Below are 20770 nucleotides of genomic sequence, written 5' to 3' on the forward strand. Positions count from 1 at the left end.
TGACCTGCCAGAATTGACGCTACACTTGATCAAGTGGATCGAAATGACTCATATTTGAATTAATGATTTTCTTCCAACAAAAATAGCTGTTCTATTAATGCAATTATTAAAATAATTGATGATACAGAAATTTTTCAGAAATGTCTCAGTCGGAAAAGGGTAGCTTGCTCACTTCAGGTTGAGGAGTTTAAGTATCTTGGGGTCTTGTTCACGAGTGAGGGAAGGATGGAACGGGAGATTGACAGACGGATCGGTGCAGCATCTGCAGTAATGCGGGCGATGTACCGATCTGTCGTGGTGAAGAAGGAGCTGAGCCGTAAGGCAAAGCTCTCGATTTACCGGTCAATCTATGTTCCTACTCTCACCTATGGTCATGCGCTGTGGGTCATGACCGAAAGGACAAGATCCCGGATACAGGCGGCTGAAATGAGCTTTCTCCACAGGGTGGCCGGGCGCTCCCTTAGAGATAGGGTGAGAAGCTCGGTCACTCGGGAGGAGCTCAGAGTAGAGCCGTTACTCCTTCACATCGAGTGGAGCCAGCTGAGGTGGCTCGGGCATCTATTTCGGATGCCTCCTGAACGGCTTCCCAGGGAGGTGTTCTGGGCACGTCCCACTGGGAGGAGGCCCCGGGGAAGACCCAGGACACGCTGGAGGGATTATGTCTCCCGGCTGGCCTGGGAACGCCTCGGGGTTTCCCCGGAGGAAGTGGCCAGAGAGAAGGAAGTCTGGGCGTCTCTGCTTAGACTGTTGCCCCCGCGACCCGGCCCCGGATAAGCGGAAGATGATGGATGGATGGATGGACAGAAATGTTTCAATGCCTATTTGTCCACTTTTCTTGAATATATCATTATCATCAAAAAATATTAAATGTATTGTTTTTAAAATGCAGCTCTACTTCTAAACAAACTCTAAACTAAATTATATTCTAAGCTGAACCTTTATTCCCCACATATCTCTCCAGAAAATGTGAAAATAATCTTTTAAAACAGAGACAGAACATTTCACGTAAGATTTGCACCTTTCTAAGCATAACTTTTAATGCAGTTTACACCCTTTTCTTTACTTTGGGCCTTTTTACTCATCTACTATATCTGAAATCACATGTAGTTAGGTTTATATATATTTGGACACAGGCACAATATTCAAGCTAATATATATAGCTGTATAATGGATATGAAAGTACACATTCTCAGGTTGGAGAAGGGTTTAGGAATTACATCTCTTGAGAGTAGCCCCCCTTTAAGGGACCAAAAGTAATTGGACAATTAAATTAAAAGTTTCATAGACAGGTGTGGGCTATTCCTTCATTATTTATTCATCAATCAAGCAGGCAAAAGGTCTGGAGTTGATTCTAAGTGTGGCATTTGGATTTGAAATCTACTGCTGTGTACCCACAGCATGCGTTCAAAAGAGATCACCATGCAAGTCAAACTGGCCATCATTAGTCTTCAAAAACAAAACAAATCCTGAACAAATCTATCAAAGATAGCAGGAACATTAGGAGTGGTCAAATCAACAGTTTGGTACATTCTAAGAAATAAAATAATGCTCTGGGGAGTTTAGCAACATAAAAAGGGCTGGACGTCCATGGAAGACAACAGTGGTAGATGATCACAGGATCCTCTCCATGGTAAAGAAAAACCCTTTCACAACATCCAGCCAAATAAAGAACACTCTCCAGGAGGTAGGCGTGTCATTGTAAACGTCTACATTCAACAGAAGACTTTACGAGAGCAAATAGAGAGGGATCACCACAAGGTGCAAATCATTCATAAGCGTAAAGAATAAAAAGACCAGATTAGACTTTGCCACAAAAAACATCTAAAAAGGCCTGACCAGTTCTGGAAAAGTATTCTTTAGGCGGATGAAACTAAGATCAACCTGTACCAGAACGACAGAAAGAAAAAGTAGAGAAGTGGAAAAGACTTGGAACAGCTCATGGATTATAATGTCTGCCCAGAATAAGCCACATGCAGGAAAGAGTATTGGCTGGCGTTTCATGGAACAAATGGACAATGATCCAAAACACACTGCAAAAGCAACCGAGGAGTTTTTTATGGAAAAGAAATGTAATATTCTGTAATAGCAGTCAATCGCCTGATCTCAACCTGATCGAGCATGCATTTCGCTTGCTGAAGGCAAAACTAAAGGCAGAAAGACCCAAGAAGAAACAACAACTGAAGACAGCTGCACTTAGAGCCTATGAAAATAATAGAAAGCAGGAAACCCAGTCTTTGGTAATGTCAATGGGTTCCAGACTTCAGGCAGCCATTGTCTGCAAAAAAATGTCAACAAAATATTAAAAATAAACACATTTTATTTATGATTATATTCATCTGTCCAATTACATTAGAGCCCCTAAAAGTCGGCACTTCAAATTCCTCTTGGTTGTTTCATTTTAATTTTATTCTGGTGACATATGGAGCCAAGAGTATGAAAATTATGCCTGTGTCCAAATACATATGGAGCTAACTGTATACTGTCTGAGTCAGTTCTACATTTGAATGCTTCAAGACTGTTAAAAAAATGTATAGGATGAATAAAGTATTAGCATGAACAGGGTTGGTGTCTGAGGCAAATTCTTGGCTCAGAGCAAAAAAATTCTATATATATATTTTTTAAAGTAATCTATAAAATATTTAGAGAAAATAAATAGTATTATTGACATAAAAATAATGTTTGGGTCAAAATTCCATAGAAAATAAAGATGGGTCAATTTGTCCCCCTTTATGTAGTCTTAGGGTAGTGATACGGAAAAAGATATCCCCCACACTATGACCAAGAAACATGAAAAGACATTGATATATACACCGATCAGGTACATTGACAGGTGAAGTAAATAACACTGATTATCATTTCATCACAGCACTTGTTAGTGGGTGGGATATATTAGGCAGCAAGTGTACATTTTGTCCTAAAAGTTAATGTGTTAAAGCAGGAAAAACGGGTAAGCGTAAGCATTTGAGCGAGTTTGACAAGGGCCAAATTGTGATGGCTAGACGACTGGGTCAGAGCATCTCCAAAACTGCAGCTCTTGTGGGGTTTCCCAGTCTGCAGTAGTCCGTATCTGTTAAAAGTGATCCAAGGAATGAACAGTGGTGAACAGGCGACAGGGTCATGGACGGCCTAGGCTCTTTGATGCATGTGAGGAATGAAGGCTGGACCGTGTGGTCAGATCAAACAGACGAGCTACTGTAGCTCAAATTGTTCAAAAAGTTAATGCTGGTTCTGATAGAAAGGTGTCAGAATACACAGTGCATCGCAGTTTGTTGTGTACGGGGCTGCATAGATGCAGACCAGTCAGGGTACCCATGCTGACCCCTATCCATTGCCGAAAGCACCAACAATGGGCATGAGAGCATCAGAACTGGACTATGGAGCAATGGAAGAATGTGGCCTGGTCTGATGAATCACGTTTTCTTTAACGTCATGTGGATGGCCGGGTTGCTTACCTGGGGAACACATGGCCCCAGGATGTACTATGGGAAGAAGGCAAGTCAGCAGAGGCAGTGTGATTCTTAGGGCAATGTTCTGCTGGGAAACCTTGGATCCTGCCATCCATGTGGATGTTACTTTGACACATAACACCTACCTAAGCATTGCTGCAGACCATGTACAACCTTTTTCCCTTTCAGGAATAGATTGAGAAACTCAACGAGTTTGAGGTGTGGACTTGGCCTACAGATTCCCCAGGTCTCAATCCAATCGAGCATCTGTGGGATGTGCAAAACAAGCAAGTCCGATTCATGGAAGCCACAAATCGCAACTTACAGGACTTAAACCATCTGTTGCTAACATCTTGATGCCAGATACCTCACCAAACCTTCAGTGGTCTAGTGGAGTCCATGACTCGATGGGTCAGGGCTGTTTTGTAAGCAAAAGGTTGACCAACATAATACTAAGACATAATGTCATAATGTTATGCCTGATTGGCATATATATATATATATTATCTTTAATTTAGTTTGGTAACACTTCACTTTAATGGTCCACATTCTGCTAACTATAATTAGCTTTGCAACTACGTTAACTAACTCTCATTAGATTTTTTTCAGAGAATCTGCTTAATTTCTGAATTTCTAAACACTTGTTAATAGTTTTATTTAACAATAACAGCACTGCAACAAATCTATATGAGCCACATAACACATGCTCGTATGTCATTTCCTTACTCAACTAGTAGGTTCTATTCTGATGGGACAACCGGGGGGGGGGGGGGGGGGGGGGGCTAATTCTAAACTGCACATTTTCAAAATGGGGAACTTTTGGTGTTGTCAAAGTTTTCTGCACTTTGATCATTCAAAAGATATTAAAATAATATTGCACTGTCTCGAAGGTGTGAATGAAGGGAGTATGTTTTGCAAGAAAATGTAAGTATTTTTACTTCAAAATGTAATTTAATGTTAGTTGCTGTTTCTCTGTAATCAAATTTACTAGCACTTTCTAAGTGAAAATGGTTCCAAAGTAAACACTGCTCATTTTTTCCCGAAAGTAAATGGCCAATCTAATGTTTACAGCCTCAATAGCACATGTAAATATTATGAGCTGCTGAACATCTTACCTGAAGATCTGTTTGTGCGTTCTCATCACAGGGAATGGATTCCCCATTTCCATCAGCCTCAACATCTACACCGGCTGTAGACTCCAATTCCTCTGGATCAGCCATGACTTACTTCATGTTAACAGCTCTCAAACATATAGAGTTGATTTTAGATTTGACTAGAGAAAGACATAGCAGAAGAATTAAGGAGTAATATGCACATTGTAAAAAGCAGATTACGATGCTGGACGGAACACTCAACACACAGAAGTTCAACGTGTCCAATTTACCTGAAATAATGATACAATCCATGTTGTCTGATTATCCTGAAACTTTGTCTTTTAGTTGATCTGTTCATTTTTAGTTCTCTTCTTGTCTTCTTAACTCTCCCAATTTCACACTGACACAGACTCTTTTAGAGAGGGACATCTGATCGGTGGAGTGCTGAGAGGTAGTGTCGCGGGATCGGATGTCCCAGCATCTCCATCAATACAGCTCAGCTTACAGAGAGGCCTGTGGCCCTTATCAAATGCAGAGGTGGATGATGGAGGGGCTTTAAAAATGGACGATTGAAATTGAGATAGAAAAACCAAGGAGTTGTGTTGTTGTGTTGTGGGAGGTTACTTTACATCTATACTTTACATCCTCTGTCTGAACCACTTAGGCTCGGTGGAAAGGCAGTGAAAAAGGTAGAGGCTTTTAAATATTTGGGCACTGAGATTGATATATCCTTTAGTCAACATGTGAATGATGTCTATAAGAAGGTTCAACAGCGCTCATTTATTTTGAGAAGGTAGAAGGGCTTTAATGTAAGACAAGATATTTTGACAGCAGTGTATCGGTCACTTGTTGAATAAGTTAGGAGTTGACCTTTAATACTGTATCCTGATTTAACTTCCTCTCAACTGAAAACAAGAAAGACTAACCAGACAGGCATCAAAAATCATCAGATTCAGCCAGGCGCGCTGGAAGTCGTTTCATTCCGGGGGGGCTGAAAGTTGGGTCGGAAAATGTGTCACGTCATTATGTTGTCGGTGGCAACCAGACAGGTGTCTTAGTAGAACCAACCTTTACCGTCAAAGAGCACAGATGGACCCACCGCCCCAGATTATTGTTAAATTTAATTACTTGTTAAAACCTGATCATACCATGGGCGTCGGAAGCAAAACTGTGGGTGGTCTCAGAATTTGTTTTTGCTGGACTAACGTTAGATACAAATATACTGCGGTTTACTAAACAATTGAGTGCGCCAGACAAAATTATGGAAATCTCTGAGTTATTTTCACTGAATATAGAGTAGGGGTTTAGAGACGCATGACATCATGAGACGCATGACATCAAGTTTTGACGCAAATCGATCAGAGGTTCAAATCCGCCTTTTGCCGAACTCGCTCTACTCCCTTTTCACATCACATATCAGATTGGAAAAGCAGTCAAACACCTAATAAGTTTTTCTCGATTAGGTAAACAGACATGTGTTGAATTAGTGACGACGATAAAAATGAGTGGGTCCAATATCATTGGTCTTAAAAGTGGGTGAGTCTTGTCCTCACGACACACAATGGTTCCGACCCCATGGATCATACACAGACACACGTTAATCATCACTCATAAAGCATTATTTTTATTTGTGTTCATAGGCTACATACAATATACAGCTGCCAGGGCTCTTAGTCCATCATGTGCGCATGTTTGGAGATATAATGATTCATAATCACGTTTGTAAAATATCATGTGTCCCGACCTCAGCAGACTGGTGAGACTACATGTTAACGTCCAGCTCACAAACCTTGTGGATGTCTGAACAGAGTTTGTGTTGGTGTCAAGGTCAGCGTCGTTGTTGTTTTAATACTTTATTTGAGAAGATTTCCTAATTTTACTTTTCTTAACGGTGTTAGTAGTAACTTTACTCAAAAAAAGTCTAAAAATGCGTTTCTGCTGCTTATTGCTAACCATGACCAAACGAGAGTGAGCGAGGTGACGTGAGGGTGACGAAAGCACTTCCTGAGGAATTATTAAAATAATTAAAGGGGGGTGAAACACTCAGTTTCAGTCAAACTCATGTCAATCTTGAGTACCTATAGAGTAGTATTGCATCCTTCATATCTCCGAAAAGTCTTTAGTTTTATTATATTTATAAAAGAAACATAGGCTGTACCGAGTCTTTCCGGAAAAAAAACAAGCGGCTGGATGCTTATTGTGTGGGCCGAGTTAAAGAATGACGAGCGCACACAAAGATGTATCGTCCTCAAGCGTGGAGAAGAAAACCCTACCCTAAATCAGATTCAACTAATACAGATATGATCCAGAATCAGATTCGGAGGCTGAAATAAATTGAACAGGAGAGACAGCAACAGCAGGACGTCCGTCTCTGTGGTATGTACTGTATTTAGTGGCCTGTCAACATTTGTGTGTGTTTACTCGCAGTTTATGAGGACATGATTCAGTTTATGGACTATTGTGTGCGACTAAACCTTAGCAGTAGCAAGCAAAACGGTTTTGCACGTCAGACTAGTGTAACGTTATACATAGAACAACAATGGAGTAACCGTTAGCGCATTTGAATGACGAAGCACGCTTTGTGAGAACGCTTGGTTTATGTTTGGGTGGTTTTACAATAAACAAACTGACACCTATAGTGGTCAGCTAAACAAATGTATTTAAACACACACCATAGATCGCATGCTCCATTGATAAATTAACTAACGTTATTATACACGATTGTGTCGTTTACTGATGTTTACTCACGTGACGATAGCCAACAACAGACATTTGAAGCAGTTTTACTTACCGCCTGCTTCTTAAGCAGGGCCGCGAACCTTTATCGTCACTGCTCCATCAAAAACACACTTCTTTGGTAAACTGTTGATTTTGTGAAGTCCTGTGACAGCAGTGACCGTGGAGATCCTCTTTTGCGACGGAAGCGTATGTTGTGACGCTTCTCGTCCTTTCTGTGTTCAAATCGGTTCAAATGCAGCGCTGCCTTCCCGGAATGCTGTGCTGAAGCGTTGAAGTCGCTTGACATCAGCCATAGGAATAAAGTGAAGTGCTGTGCGACATAAGTGTTGCACAGACGACTGGATCTGCACCTGAGCGAGTGTTTATGGGCGCCGTGCGTTTGCTCTTTAGCTCTGATCACACGTGCGTGCGCACCCTTCCGGGAGAAGAGCCTGTACGGCCCATACAAGGACCTTCTGCTCTGTCGACGTCAAGCCGACCCATACTCGAATAAAACTCTTTAAAACTTGTGAGAAACCGGAAGGAGTATTTTTAAAACAGAAATACTCCATCAAACGTCCAACTTAGTTTTTGAAACTTTGTCTATGTTTAGGATGGGAATCCAAGTCTTTAACAGTGTAAAAAGCTCAGTATGCTTGAAACAGCATTTCAACCCCCTTTAATCATTAGTTTATATCTTATTCACTGCCCATTATTTTAATCCCATATCAAACACATTATGTTATATCAGTCTATTTTAATTTATTTTATTTCATTTCATGTTTTAAATACAATATAATTTTGGTCCACAGCCCCCCACCAGGGGGCTGATACTATAACGAGGGGGGCGGCAGCCCCCGCTGCACCCCCCTTCCCGCGCTACTGGATTCAGCTTTTAGTCCTGTATAAATGAGCAGAAAAAAGAAAAGGTTCCATCGTCCCTAATTCCACTCATCCTTTGTATCCCTCTTTTCGATTTAGAGCTCCTTTGGTCAAAAAGAAAGCTTACAGGAAGTCCTTCTGCAATTTCTATTTTGAATAAGTCCAAATTAGCCTGACAATCCAGACCCATATAGAGATGAAGTTGGGAACACACCGGTGGCAGGGCTCAATCTGAGAGGCAGGATAAATGGTTGTCTTCCAAAGTCCCTCTACACGCAATAGGATAGCGCTACAACCAATCAGAGCAACGAAGAAGGTGAAGCGGAGCTCTTTGATAGATTAAACTTCTGCTGTATCCGGTTGGCAAACCTCACAACACATTTTCCCTTCTTAAAAAATGACTTAACTCCAAGTCTTCTAGAGTCGCGGCCATAGCCGATTCGAAAGAGCTTGTTTTTTTGTGTTTTTTTTAACCACAGCAACTCTGACCTGGGCAGTTTTTCCAGCTCGCAAGCCAACGGAGAGTTTCTAGACGACCTGGCTGAAAATTAGGTTTGGCTGCTGGGTGTGTCTAGATTTCTAGGCTAAGACCAAATAGTCATATTAGTGGGCTATGTTGTATTTTAGTTTTTGTTTATTTTTATTCTTTTACATATTCTTAGAGTAGTTTTGTTTTGTTTGATGTGTGTAATTTTTATTGGGTATATGTGAGCCTTTATAAGAAAATATATAGACATTTCCATCAACAAATCACTTATGGATGAATAATAAAGTAATTTGAACTGAATTGAAAAGATAATGATTAATTCTGAAGAAATGAAAATGTACATTAATATTGATATTTTAGGGTAATTTGCAAAGACCAGGACCAGAAAAATGAAAAGTGAACAAAATAGTATTACTTATTTGTTTGAGTTTATTTTCAGCATTTGTTTGTGGGTTAAATCTCACTTACATTTGCATAACACAATGCAAATCTGAGCACAATGCTGATAGAAAAAAAAACTAAGTTTGAGAGTTGACATGGCAACTTTTTTTAGGTTAAAAATAATGAACAGATATGAATATATGCAGGCTGAATGTTATATTAACCTTGTGCACTCAACAGTCTCAGATCACACCTGAAATTCTCAAAACCTGTACATCCTCCACATCATAGTAACATTTGCAAATCATAAAATCAATTTCTCATTATTTTGAGCAAATTTTAAATCCTTTGGTACATTCATGCAATCGATTATGTAGAATTTCCTGCCGTTTCCTACATTATTAATTGCTTATGTCATGTTGATCAAAATGTATTGGTTCTCTGCTAGTCTTACCCCTTAAATCATCTAGGCCAGGGCTATTCAAATCTTACCCTGGAGGGCCAATGCGCTGCAGAGTTTAGCTCCAACCCTGATCAAACACACCCACCTGTGATTTTCTAATGATCCTGGAGACATTGATTAGCAAGTTCAGGTGTGTTTGATTAGGGTTGGAGCTAAACTCTGCACCGCATTGGCCCTCCAGGGTAAGATTTGAATAGCCCTGATCTAGGCATTAGTTCCCTCAACTAATTTCTCAAGTAGTTCATAGTATTAGAGACATTTCTATTAGACTTTTTTTTGGTAAATGTGTCCTGAATTGATGAATTGCAGAGGTGAATTCTGAATTTCACTAATAAAGGAAAATGTAAAGGTCTAGATCAAACAATGATCCACCAGTTCTCTGAAAAAGTTTACAGGTGCATCTCATGAAGCATAATTTGGCAAGCAAAACAAATTCTGACATTGGAATAACAAGAAGGAAACAAACCGGTTCAACAGCTGAGAAGATGAAGAGGAGTAAGAATGTGCGGTGGCAGTGTTACGGAGGCAAAACAGTGGAAGAGAGAAAAGATTGTATACGTTTTTGATGTAATAAGGACCACTATTGTGAACCGTGTTCTAAAGTGTCACCTTAAAATGGCTGAGGCAGGCGAAATGGCGTGTCCTTAATCATTCAGAGATTAGTAAACAGACAATTTGTCTGTTTAATGCTCACTAATCCTGTACACTTACAGTAATGCTATTACAGTAGTCCACTTGCATTTTACATTATACAGTAAATATACTTTATAGAGTATATAAAATGCTAAATATACATTATAGAGTATATTTAATTTTAGTAAATTTACTTTATATTTATATAGGCTTGTAATTTTCTTTATATCACAATGACATTGTACTCTAATTTGACCAACAAGAAGCAGTGAATCCATTCCAGTCTCTTGCAATCAATATCCCACATTAGATTAAAATTTTAAACATATAATTAGATAGACAATAAATAAATAAATACATACATAAATATTTATACATTCATTATATACAATAATTATGTAAAAATAGATGTCATTTCATAATAAATATGTCACATTCACAGGTCATTTTTCAATTTAAATTTGAAATAATTAAACAATATATTAGTATAGTCAGTATGTGTAAAAACATTTTTTTAGTATGTTAAAAATAAATGACTTGTGCATAATTCCCAGCCTACTTTTACCAGGCAAGTTCTATGACATCCCAAGCTTGGGTGACATTTTAAAATAACACTTGTTGACAGAATAGTTAACACAAAAAAAAGTGCAAAAAAAGGGACGTGCTAACATGTTCTATAAATAATTTCAGCGGGTTTACTAGCGCACACTACTAGCCACATAATTAGCCCAGCCACCACTGGGGTTTACAAAGCCTATTTATATATAGGCGAGGTCACAGTTTTCATTTCTCAGAAATACTTTGAAGTGACTTCCGCAAGTCCATTGTACTTGGTACATTTTCATCTTTAAACCAAACTTGGATTCCCAGGCGACAAAGGATAAATCCCGTCTGGCTAGCACACTTCCTATAATGTTTACATTTTAGGTCAGGTCTTTTGTGGCTGTTCGAACACATTCGGCCACATGAGCATCTACACTATGGAAGCATTTTGGTTAATGTGTTTCTCACTACCACTGGTTGAAGCGGACAAGCTTAAAAAGTTTTAAACCCCTTTTACACCTGTATTTAGTGTCGTCCACTTATGATCCGATCGACCAAAATGCATCTTAATACCAGGTGTAACATGGCCTTAGTGTGTTAAGGGTTTGCGAAGAAGGAAGTGTGTGCTGGCCTTGTGGCGGCCCACCTTGTTGCCTTTTCTCAGCTTCCCTTGCTGTGACAGAGCCAGGAAAAACCCAGGGTGGCCCAGAGAGGAGTATGTGTTGTAGTGATTTTCTTCCATCTGCTCTTTAAACAGGCATTCATTTGAGAACTTCTTCTACGACAAAGAAGATATTTAAATTTTACGTTTACTTTTGTAAAGGTTTCATTTTTTCAGGTTGCACTTGAAAGCAATGTGATTATACTTTTCAAAGAGCCTAAATTACTACACTGTAAAAATGTTTTGCCTTAAACTGGTTGCCTTAAAATTGAGTTAATACAATGAACATTTTTGAGAACTTGAACCTTTATTAAAATATTATTAAAAGATGCTGTAAGCATATTGGGTAATTGTGTCTTTTATTTCTGATGACGCAGTGAAACATGCCAAATTGTGCTATTTTTATGATTCATCACATTTTTATGCGGTTCAGATACAATAATATTTTGAGTTTCTATTTGTTAAACCAATTTCCTTCATTGTATCAACTCAATTTTTTATTATCAATGAACTCAATTTTAAGGCAACCAGTTTACTTACTTTTTTAAGTTAAACCAACAATTTTTTTTTATAGTGTATTATCTCATGTAGACATAAGATTATGAGAAGTCTTTTCTCACCATTCCATGTGCAATTCCTTCCTGGTTCATGCACAAATACAGCTCACTCTTCACACCACGGATACCCACTATGCCCGGCCTCATAGCAAACACTCTCAGCAAGCCTTAAAGACAACAAGAGAATGAAGAAAAACTCACTGAATAGAAATGAAAGAAATGGGTACAATCTAAAGAAGATAAATATGTGCAAATGTGTTATATTTTCTCTGAGAGTTATGAGGCATATAAATCATACTGTACTCTGAAGGCTCATGAACGCCCCACACACTGCCGTTTGTCAGAATCTGTAGGTGAAAACCAATCCCAACACGGCAATACAGGAGCTGATGCGTGGGGAGACCTTGGGCTGGATTAGACTCGTCTACGGCTGCTGGGATATTCAAAGAGCAAAAATATTAACATCTGAAATCAGCTGACTCAAGAGAGTGATGTTTTTTCTTAAATATTTTGTGATCATTTGTTTTCTTTTTATTTAGTCATATATTGAGAATAAAAGTATTATAACGTTATAACAAACCAGTAATCATTACATGCATATCATTTTGTACAAATTATTCCCCTGCCAACTGTCTGGGGTTGCGTGTGTAAGCAGCACAGAGATGGAGGAGAATCACAATAAGTGTTTTCACGAGTTCACAAAAATAATCATTTAGAATAAAAGGTCTGTGTATTTGCCGTGCTTTCCGAGGGGAGAGCCCCGAGCTCGGAATGTTGGCCCAAGAGCAGCTACTCCCACCATATCTCTGGTTGGGATAGGAACCGGCCGATGGGAGGGAGAGGGGGTGGTGTTGGAATGCAGAAAACGGTCAAGGGACATATTTATAGGCTTCATCTTGTTGGATTTGTTAGGCAGTTTAAAACTAGGTAGATTTCCGAACTTTACACAACATAACATCAACAAGGATGGATGGCGGGAGAATACACACAGACTAACGAGTCAACTAATAAGACCACAGGTGAACTAAATGATAAGATACACTGGGAAACAAAGAAAGAAAAACAAAACAATGAAACAACTCTGACACCAACACACGCAGCTCACATTTTTTTGCTATCAGCGGAATGTTATCAGCATGCGTCACAGATCTGTCCTTGTGTCTTTGATTACTAGGCTGTGCATACTGTATGCTGAAGATCCAGTGCATGGATGTCACAGACTGAATTTGTCACTGTTGCCATGCTGCGAACACGTCAATGGTCTCAAAGAAAATCTCTATGATTTCAGCATGTTTGCATTAAACGTCATGCATATAACAAACTTGAACAAACTTGAACAATGTGTAAAGTTATGAATTTTGGCTATGTTCGGAATAGCATACTACCTCACTGCTGTTACTATTGCTGCACTCTACAAAAAAAACAAAAAATTCAGGCCCCAATTGCATGAATTCACAGAAAATCATTTCGGCCAACCGGAACATTTAGATGTGATCAGAATTTTTTTTGACTGTGTGTAGGTACATCTAGGTAGTTGCTAGGCAACGTGGGGGAGAGGACGCTGGCGTTGTCTGTTCGCCGCTTCTCCACCCACAACAAATCATGTTAATGTACTATTAGATTTACATTTTATTTTATGTCCTTATGTTTGTGACTAGTCTAACAGTCAGAGCTACAATTGGGACTGTTGCTGATTGCTGGCAGCCACTGAGAGGTCGTTGAGAGGTCGTTGTTCGTCGTTTCGCCGTTTTCAACCGCTTCTCTAATGTTTACGTTTGAATTGCTGCGGTTGGTTTCTGGTTTGGAGGACATTTGATGTTTCTCGCCGCGGGTGCTCACTGGTGGTCTCCCTTGGGCTTGGGCTGCATGGTGGCTGAAGTTTGCACCGGGCTAGCATCATCCGGGCTCTCGTCGTCGGCGTCCGGCATGATGTTGGGATGTTCTGCTTCTCGGCTGCGCCGCTGTTCCGTCCTGCATTGCGACCGTGGAGCGGCTTGGACATCTGCGCCGGCCCCGGTGTGTCCACAGAAGTGCCCGGAGGAATGTTCTGCCTCCTGCATGGTGCTGCAGCGATCCCCATCGTTTGAATCATCATGAAGAAGACCCATCATCTGGTCTTCAGCTGTCATGCCTCGGCGATGTCATCGGGACACTGCCGCTGGGAGAAATCTGAAACATGGAGTGGACCACAGTGTGCTGCGGAGCTAACAGTGTGCTGCGGAGCTAACAGAGACTTCCACCATCAGCTGTTTTCTGTCCACCATCAGCTCTGTTTCTGTCCACCATCAGCTCTGTTTCTGTTCACCATCAGCTCTGTTTCTGTTCACCATCAGCTCTGTTTCTGTTCACCATCAGCTCTGTTTCTGTTCTGTTTTCTGTGTTGGTTGATTGTTTGTAGTATTCTATATTTTTACTTGTTATTCATTTTTTGTTGTTTTGTTGTTATTAGTTCTAAGAACAACAACATGCGGCAAGAAATTCTCTCATATTACACTACCAGTGTAACAAATGTCTAATGGAGGCAGGGTTTGGATGAACCTAAGTTCAGTTACTTTTATTGAAAAGTTAACATAAATCAAAATCATAAACATAAAAAAACCAAACAAAAGACTTGACTCAACCTGAGCTTTACTTGACATGAACAAACACTCACCAACAGCGGGTTACATTGACACTAACAGACCAAGACTTTAGCAAACACGAGGGCTTAAATACACAAGGGCTAATGACAAGACAAGGGACACCTGTGAACAATGATCAACCCATAAACCGATGACAACATGACACAGGAACAGGAGGCAGGAACACACGAGGGCATTGAATCACATCACAATAGACCACATGACGAAACTAGGAAGTGCGTGACAAAACATGACAGTGAACATGAAAACCTTAAAACATGAAACCAACACCAAAACACCCTGTGACAACCAGCAGCCTGAAACGTTGTTACAAGGCAGGATGGATCCATGCTTTCATGTTGTTTACAGCAAATTCTGACTGCTGAACGTTGCAGCAGAAATCCAAACTCATCAGACCAGGCAGTGTTTTTCCAGTCTTCTATAATTCTGTTGTATCTTGTGGTTATTTGAGTTACTGTTTTCTTGCTATCAGCTTGAACCAGTCTGGTCATTCTCCTTTGACCTCTGGCATCAACAAGACAATGTTGTCTTGTTGATGCCAAGACAATTTTTTGCCCCCACACAACTCACTGGATATTTTCTCTACTTCAGACCACTCTCTGAAAAGCATAAAGATGTTTGTGTGTGAAAATCGCAGTAAATCAGCAGTTTCTGAAATACTCAGACCAGCCCGTCTGGCACCAACAACCACGCCATGTTCAAAGTCACTTAAATCACATTTCCTCCCCATTCTGATGCTCAGTTTGAACTTCAGCAGAGTACCTTAACCATGTCTACATGTCTAAATGCATTGAGGTGCTATTAAATAGCAGAATAAAATATTTAAGTGGTAAATAAGTAAATGACCGCAGTGTGTTGCTCTCCAATATCCTAAGGAGCTGTAAAACAGTGAGAGATCTCGAGGCAGGCGCGGCGCTGAGTTGTGGCAGCCGCATAGCTTATGACGCGACGCGAGCTCTTATTACAAACAAAAACAGCAGAATAAAATATATAACTTGTAAATAAGTCCATGATCGCAGTGTGTTGCTCTCCTGCACCGTTCTGGATCTGTAAAACAGTGAGAGATCTCGAGGCAGGCGCAACGCTAAGTTGTGACAGGCGCAACGCTTATGACGCGACACAAGCTCTTATTACAAACAAAAATAGCAGAATAAAATATATAAGTGGTAAATAAGTCCATGATCTCAGTGTGTTGCTCTCCTGCATCGTTCTGGAGCTGTAAAAACAGTGAGAGATCTCGAGGCAGGTGTGACGCTATGTTTTGCCTGGCGCGACGCAGATGGTTGTAATTTTCCTTACGCTCTTATTACAAACACAAATAGCAGAATAAAATATATAAGTGGTAAATAAGTCCATGATTGCAGTGTGCTGCTCTCCTGCATCGTTCTATGTAAGGAGCTGTAAAACAGTGAGAGATCTCGAGGCAGCTAGGCGCGACGCTTAGATGATGCGACATGCGCTCTAGCTACAAACTAAAATAGCGCCGTAAAATATAATTTAACATGGTAAATAAGACCCCCCAACCCCCCTCAGTTCATGAGAGCGGCTATAGCAGTCCATAACACAGCAAGCGGACACCATTAGAATGTGTTTTTAACATATCTAACATACGTTTTTACGTCTACCTCCACTACTACACATTCGCTAATGTAGTGTCTGTGTCCTAAAGTCCACAAATTAGATCCAATGTGCTGTTTCCAGGAGGGAAAGCTAAACAATCGCACTCAATTTGCGATTCGGTTTGCACGCCGGTCGTGAGTGCGATTATGACAGTTAATGACACAACATGCGTTCACCATTGTAACTTTTTTTTAGCTGAACTTGTTCTACTTTTAGAACTAAAAGCATCAATTTCCTATACAACACAGTATCGACAGCGGCTCCCGTGACCTAAAGTCCCAAAATGTATTGCGTTGCTTACATCATGGTCCCAGACTGGGAATGCATCGACGTCACTTTCCCGCCATAACACCCCCTCAGCCGAGGGTGAGTGGCAGAAGAGCTGCTACGTGACTGGAGTTAATGGAGGAAAACACGAGTAGAGCAAACGATCCTTACAACTTAAAGATTCAGTGATCCATGGATAATGTAGCCTGACATGGTCATACTCAATTCGAATTGCCCGACCTAAAAATGTTGTGGGCGGGGCTAAGTTCGGCTGGCATCCAGGCTATGGATAATGCAGCCAGGAATCGTGTTTTCCTGACATTTTTAGGAGCCTCATTTCGACATTAATGTTTATAACTGTCATTCATTACATTTTTCAAGTAAATCCCGCATGTATATGTGGATGGGTCAGTGTTTTGGGTGGTAATACACTTTATATTCACTAAAAGCTGTCACTCATTCAATAAACGCAATCTCTCAAAGTTCTGCAGTGACGTTGGTATACAATGAATCTCTTATTTTCACAATGTCTGCACTTACAGAGGATTGACGCGCATGTTTAACTGAACTCAGCACCTGGACAAATGCTCGAGCGGTGAGTGATTCCAAATACAACAACTGTGATTGGCCAATTCCGTTGTAGAAGTCTACAAACATGTCATGGCTACATTACTCACCGAGGCGAAAACACGTTGAAAATGTAATCATTTGACGAGTGCAAATATAGATACAGACTGGATCTTTTGCTAGATCCTTTTTGCTGATAATATGCAATTATTATGAATTCTTACAGAGAATTACAGATCACAGACAAGCAGTTATGGACAGTTATTTTACTCTAAAAGCAGAAGCAGCAGCAGGTGGCAGTAGTTTGAGTGAGAAAATTACACATTATTATCAAGTCCATCTCAAGCTCAGAAAAGCGATGTCTATGCGATCCGTGGCCAACCCTCCCCCTACCCCCCTTCTGGCGGCGGGCCTGGTAGTGTGTGTTTTCGCTGCATTCGCGCTGTAAACCAGTGCTGCCTCTCAGTCTTTCTGCCACTCAGCGGGGCGTAATCACAGTCGCTCCAGCTGACGATGACGTCACGTGCATTCCCTCTATAGGTGTCTGTATATGTTATGCATGCTCTGCACTATATGATAATTTCTCTTTGCACTGAATACCTAGATGACCAACTACATTTTCCAATTTGTGCAACAGTATAGCATGTTTACTGTCAATGTTGTGTTACCTACTTAAACATAAAGTGCTACCATTATGTTGGTAATACATCTGTTGATTATAGTAACACATAATGCAGTACCAGCTTTGACAAAGCACGTTTTGACCATAGCACCTGTAAATAATTTAATAAGAGCGATACTGCGCTCAAGGCCATGCTGTATTGTGGATATAGTCAAGGCTGAAGGTGTTGCACTCTTATTTTCTTTAACTGTGGCTGTATTTAAAGCATAGCATCGCATCTCATACATTTTGCCTGAATTTCGACCATGGGTCTCAGAGACGGAGCCCACTAGGGCCCCTCAGCAAACTTCCAAGGGAACCTCAAGATGACATAAAATTATTTAAAATAAGACAAACAAACTAATAGTAATATTTTAAATCCTTAACATTAAACCTTATCCAGTAAATCAACAGGAAAAGTCATGCAGCATTTGAATATTGTTTGGACAATAAGGGGCCTTAGAGTCTAAAGGTTTGTGAACACTGAGGTAGATATTGCGGTATATCACATGACACTTTATTTTGTGTCATAAATAATGCGTGTAAGTGTACAGGCCAGATATCCCAGTACTTGATGAATTTTTTATTACCCATAGCAGACTAACAGTAGGCATCTTTATGAAACCTTTTATGATAATAACCTACGGAGAGCTGCACAGGTGATATATTTTAGACGGTTGAACAAATGACAGCTGTCTGCTAGACTTTATTACATGCATGTCTATAACAAGACCTTGCTTTAAAACAGAACAAATGTACCAAGAGAGGTTCTTCTTTCAGACTATAAAGATCCAAAATATAGTTTATCTACTTATGTCTATATATTTCCATTAAAATACATATCTTTAAAGGCTGTTTTCTCATGCACTAAGCCAGAAATCTCCACTTCAGTAGCACTTTAAAAAAGTATGGTGATATTAGTTAATATATATTGCTCTATTCACACGTGGTGTCTTGTCTTCATGAATTCACTTACCTTTCTCTCTCCTCTTTGCATCCCTCATTGAGAGCAGCCACATGTGTCTCAAGCGGCCTGCCTGATCATCTGAGAAATTAGTTTCTTCTTCTGAGCTGTTGCAGCGTACACAAAATGACAATATAACTGACATAAAGCATAAAAACATCTGGTGGAATTCCATGACAAGGGCATGAGGTTCACAAATACCCATATGACCTCCAGGTGAGGCCCTGATATGCAGTGGCACCTGTGATAGCGTCTCTGAGGCCCAGTTTATTTCCTGAAATCACCACTGCTGTGACTGTCTGCTGATATATAGAGCCTCTTCCGATGTGAAACTATGATGAACATTGTGTTCTGGACTCAGTGTAAACATACTACACTAAACAGGGTCAGTGTGCCTCCACTCGTCCTATCTCCATCTTTTATACATATATCTTCTGCTCTGATACCTTCACTAAACGAACAAACCCACACAGATACACTTTTGCGTCTGTGTACATGACCGTATAAGAAAATCTTCTGTATTATCACTAGAGCGATATCTCCTCATTCATGCATACTAATCTCATCTCACTTTGTGATGTTGTAGAGTGACACAGGCATAAAGTGTTATTGCTTTCTTTTACTTAAACTTCATTAACTTGACCTCAAAGCAGTGATAAACTAATTTTCTGTTCACTTAAAACTATAATGCACTACTACTAATTATACAACTACTATTGTTAACCTTTTCACACGTAAGTTTAAAATATTCTGGCTTTACGAACTCTAAATGTACTGTTTTGTGCGGAGTGCGTCCGTCTCTGGCACAGCACCAGCCAATGTGCAAAAGTACATTTGAATTTAGCAGCTGATCACATGATGCGCTGAACGTTCTAATCACACCGGTGTGACTGTACGATCCACGGACCGGCTAAGACTGATCACACCAGTGTGATCATACCGTCAACGGGTTAATGTAATATAAAAATACATGCAATTATGGTATAAGCATCACTGTTTTGCAAAGATAAATGTGGAGATAATTATTGCATCTCAAGTGAACATCATATCCAAGCTTGTTTGTTGTTTCTACCACAGCATAAAAAAAATAAGTGCAACTTTTTATCTCAAAATATTTTTTTCTTCTATCTCTCAATATCATGAGTTTACATCTAGCTCTGACTTTATTTCCTGCAGTTGCTAGATTACGTATATCTTGCAGTTCAAAATGTATATCTTATAGGTTTTACCTGATAATTGCAAGTTTCTTCTCAGAATTGAGATATAAACTCGCAATCGCTAAAGATAAAGTGACAGTTGCTTTTTTTCAAGGCAGAAACAAGCTTCCATATAATCATGCATTAAATGAGTTGGTTATATAATTATTAATTTATTTTGGAGATGAAGATCAGCAGCTTCCTGCTGGTTTTTGCGTTTAATAGACGTCTAATAGCCATCCAAACACAGCCCTGACGTCTAGGCTAAAACAAGGCAAAATTTGAGCTGTCAGTGAAAATTTAACAGGCGTCTAACCATTGCCCAAACTAGTTATCTAGAACAGTAGTTTTTAAACCTGTCCTGGAGACACCCCAGGCCTGCACATTTTGTGTCTCCCTCATTTATCACTGATTCAACTCATCAGCTCGTTCGTTAGTAGAGACTGTAAGAGTGTCTGATAAGGGGGACATACAAAATGTGCAGAGCTGTGGTGTCTCCAGGACAGGTTTGAAAACCACTGATCTAGAACATGAACATGTCAAAGAAATCAAACCAAACACCTTGTAATCACTGTTGACCTTTCTTACATGATGTAATATCATACATATCGCAAATTATTTTGGCAAAAACAACATGTAACTAAATTCAAGGTTATTTTGGCTTGAAGTGAGTTACTCATAGCTGGACTATATTGGGTTTATAGTTAACCTGGGTGGTGAAATGATGGCTATTGCTTGCTGGGTTGGTTTACCTCGAAGTCTGAGCAGTGCTGTTTTGTATGGCACCAGCAACGTTCTGTAACTCCCGATCAACAGCCTTGCTGAAGAGTTTATGGTGTCCACACAGGAAGCATGGTAGTACAGCGAGTCCAGTGATCAAAAGGTGACAGCAGCTGGCATACAGGTGCAAGCAGGCATGAAATGGAGCGCGGTAAATCACTGTAGGTGATAGAGTCACGACTGAGACACAAGGTGCTGGTGGACCCAT

The 20770-nt window shown here is 40.1% G+C and overlaps 2 protein-coding genes across 6 annotated transcripts in view; both read right to left on the bottom strand.

Moving 5' to 3' along the window:
* Positions 1-16567, bottom strand: part of tmprss3a (transmembrane serine protease 3a) — a 42568-nt gene extending 26001 nt beyond the window's left edge. For 3 of the 5 annotated variants that reach the window (XM_067443385.1, XM_067443386.1, XM_067443381.1), the window contains exons 1-4: positions 12169-12418; positions 11929-12032; positions 11294-11422; positions 4562-4719 (exon numbers count right to left, since the gene is read on the bottom strand). In XM_067443385.1, coding sequence (XP_067299486.1) covers positions 4562-4666 — 105 coding nt within the window. In that variant the 5' untranslated portion in view covers positions 4667-4719; positions 11294-11422; positions 11929-12032; positions 12169-12418. Of the gene's footprint in view, positions 1-4561; positions 4720-4830; positions 5121-11293; positions 11423-11928; positions 12033-12168; positions 12419-16428 lie in introns of those variants that run through there. The other 2 variants (XM_067443382.1, XM_067443383.1) reach the window with 2 other exon arrangements.
* On the bottom strand, positions 11237-20770 carry fgf9 (fibroblast growth factor 9). Its single transcript, XM_067444801.1, has 4 exons — positions 20535-20770; positions 18599-18693; positions 11929-12032; positions 11237-11425 (listed from the first exon to the last, which is right to left on the bottom strand). The coding sequence occupies exons 1-4, from the start codon at positions 20768-20770 to the stop codon at positions 11237-11239; spliced, it is 624 nt and encodes a 207-aa protein (XP_067300902.1).

Source organism: Pseudorasbora parva, chromosome 5 (genome assembly GCF_024679245.1).
Source record: "Pseudorasbora parva isolate DD20220531a chromosome 5, ASM2467924v1, whole genome shotgun sequence".
In the NCBI taxonomy this organism is placed as follows: domain Eukaryota; kingdom Metazoa; phylum Chordata; class Actinopteri; order Cypriniformes; family Gobionidae; genus Pseudorasbora; species Pseudorasbora parva.

Excerpts from the sequence above, each read along its gene's own strand:
- fgf9 (XM_067444801.1), bottom strand. The coding sequence starts at position 20,770 with ATGGGTCCACCAGCACCTTGTGTCTCAGTCGTGACTCTATCACCTACA. Across the intron at positions 12,033-18,598 it reads TGCAAAGAGGAGAGAGAAAG|GCTTGCTGAGAGTGTTTGCT; the intron begins GTAAGTGAATTC and ends GTTGTCTTTAAG. Across the intron at positions 11,426-11,928 it reads AAGGAATTGCACATGGAATG|AAGAAGTTCTCAAATGAATG; the intron begins GTGAGAAAAGAC and ends TCTTTGTCGTAG.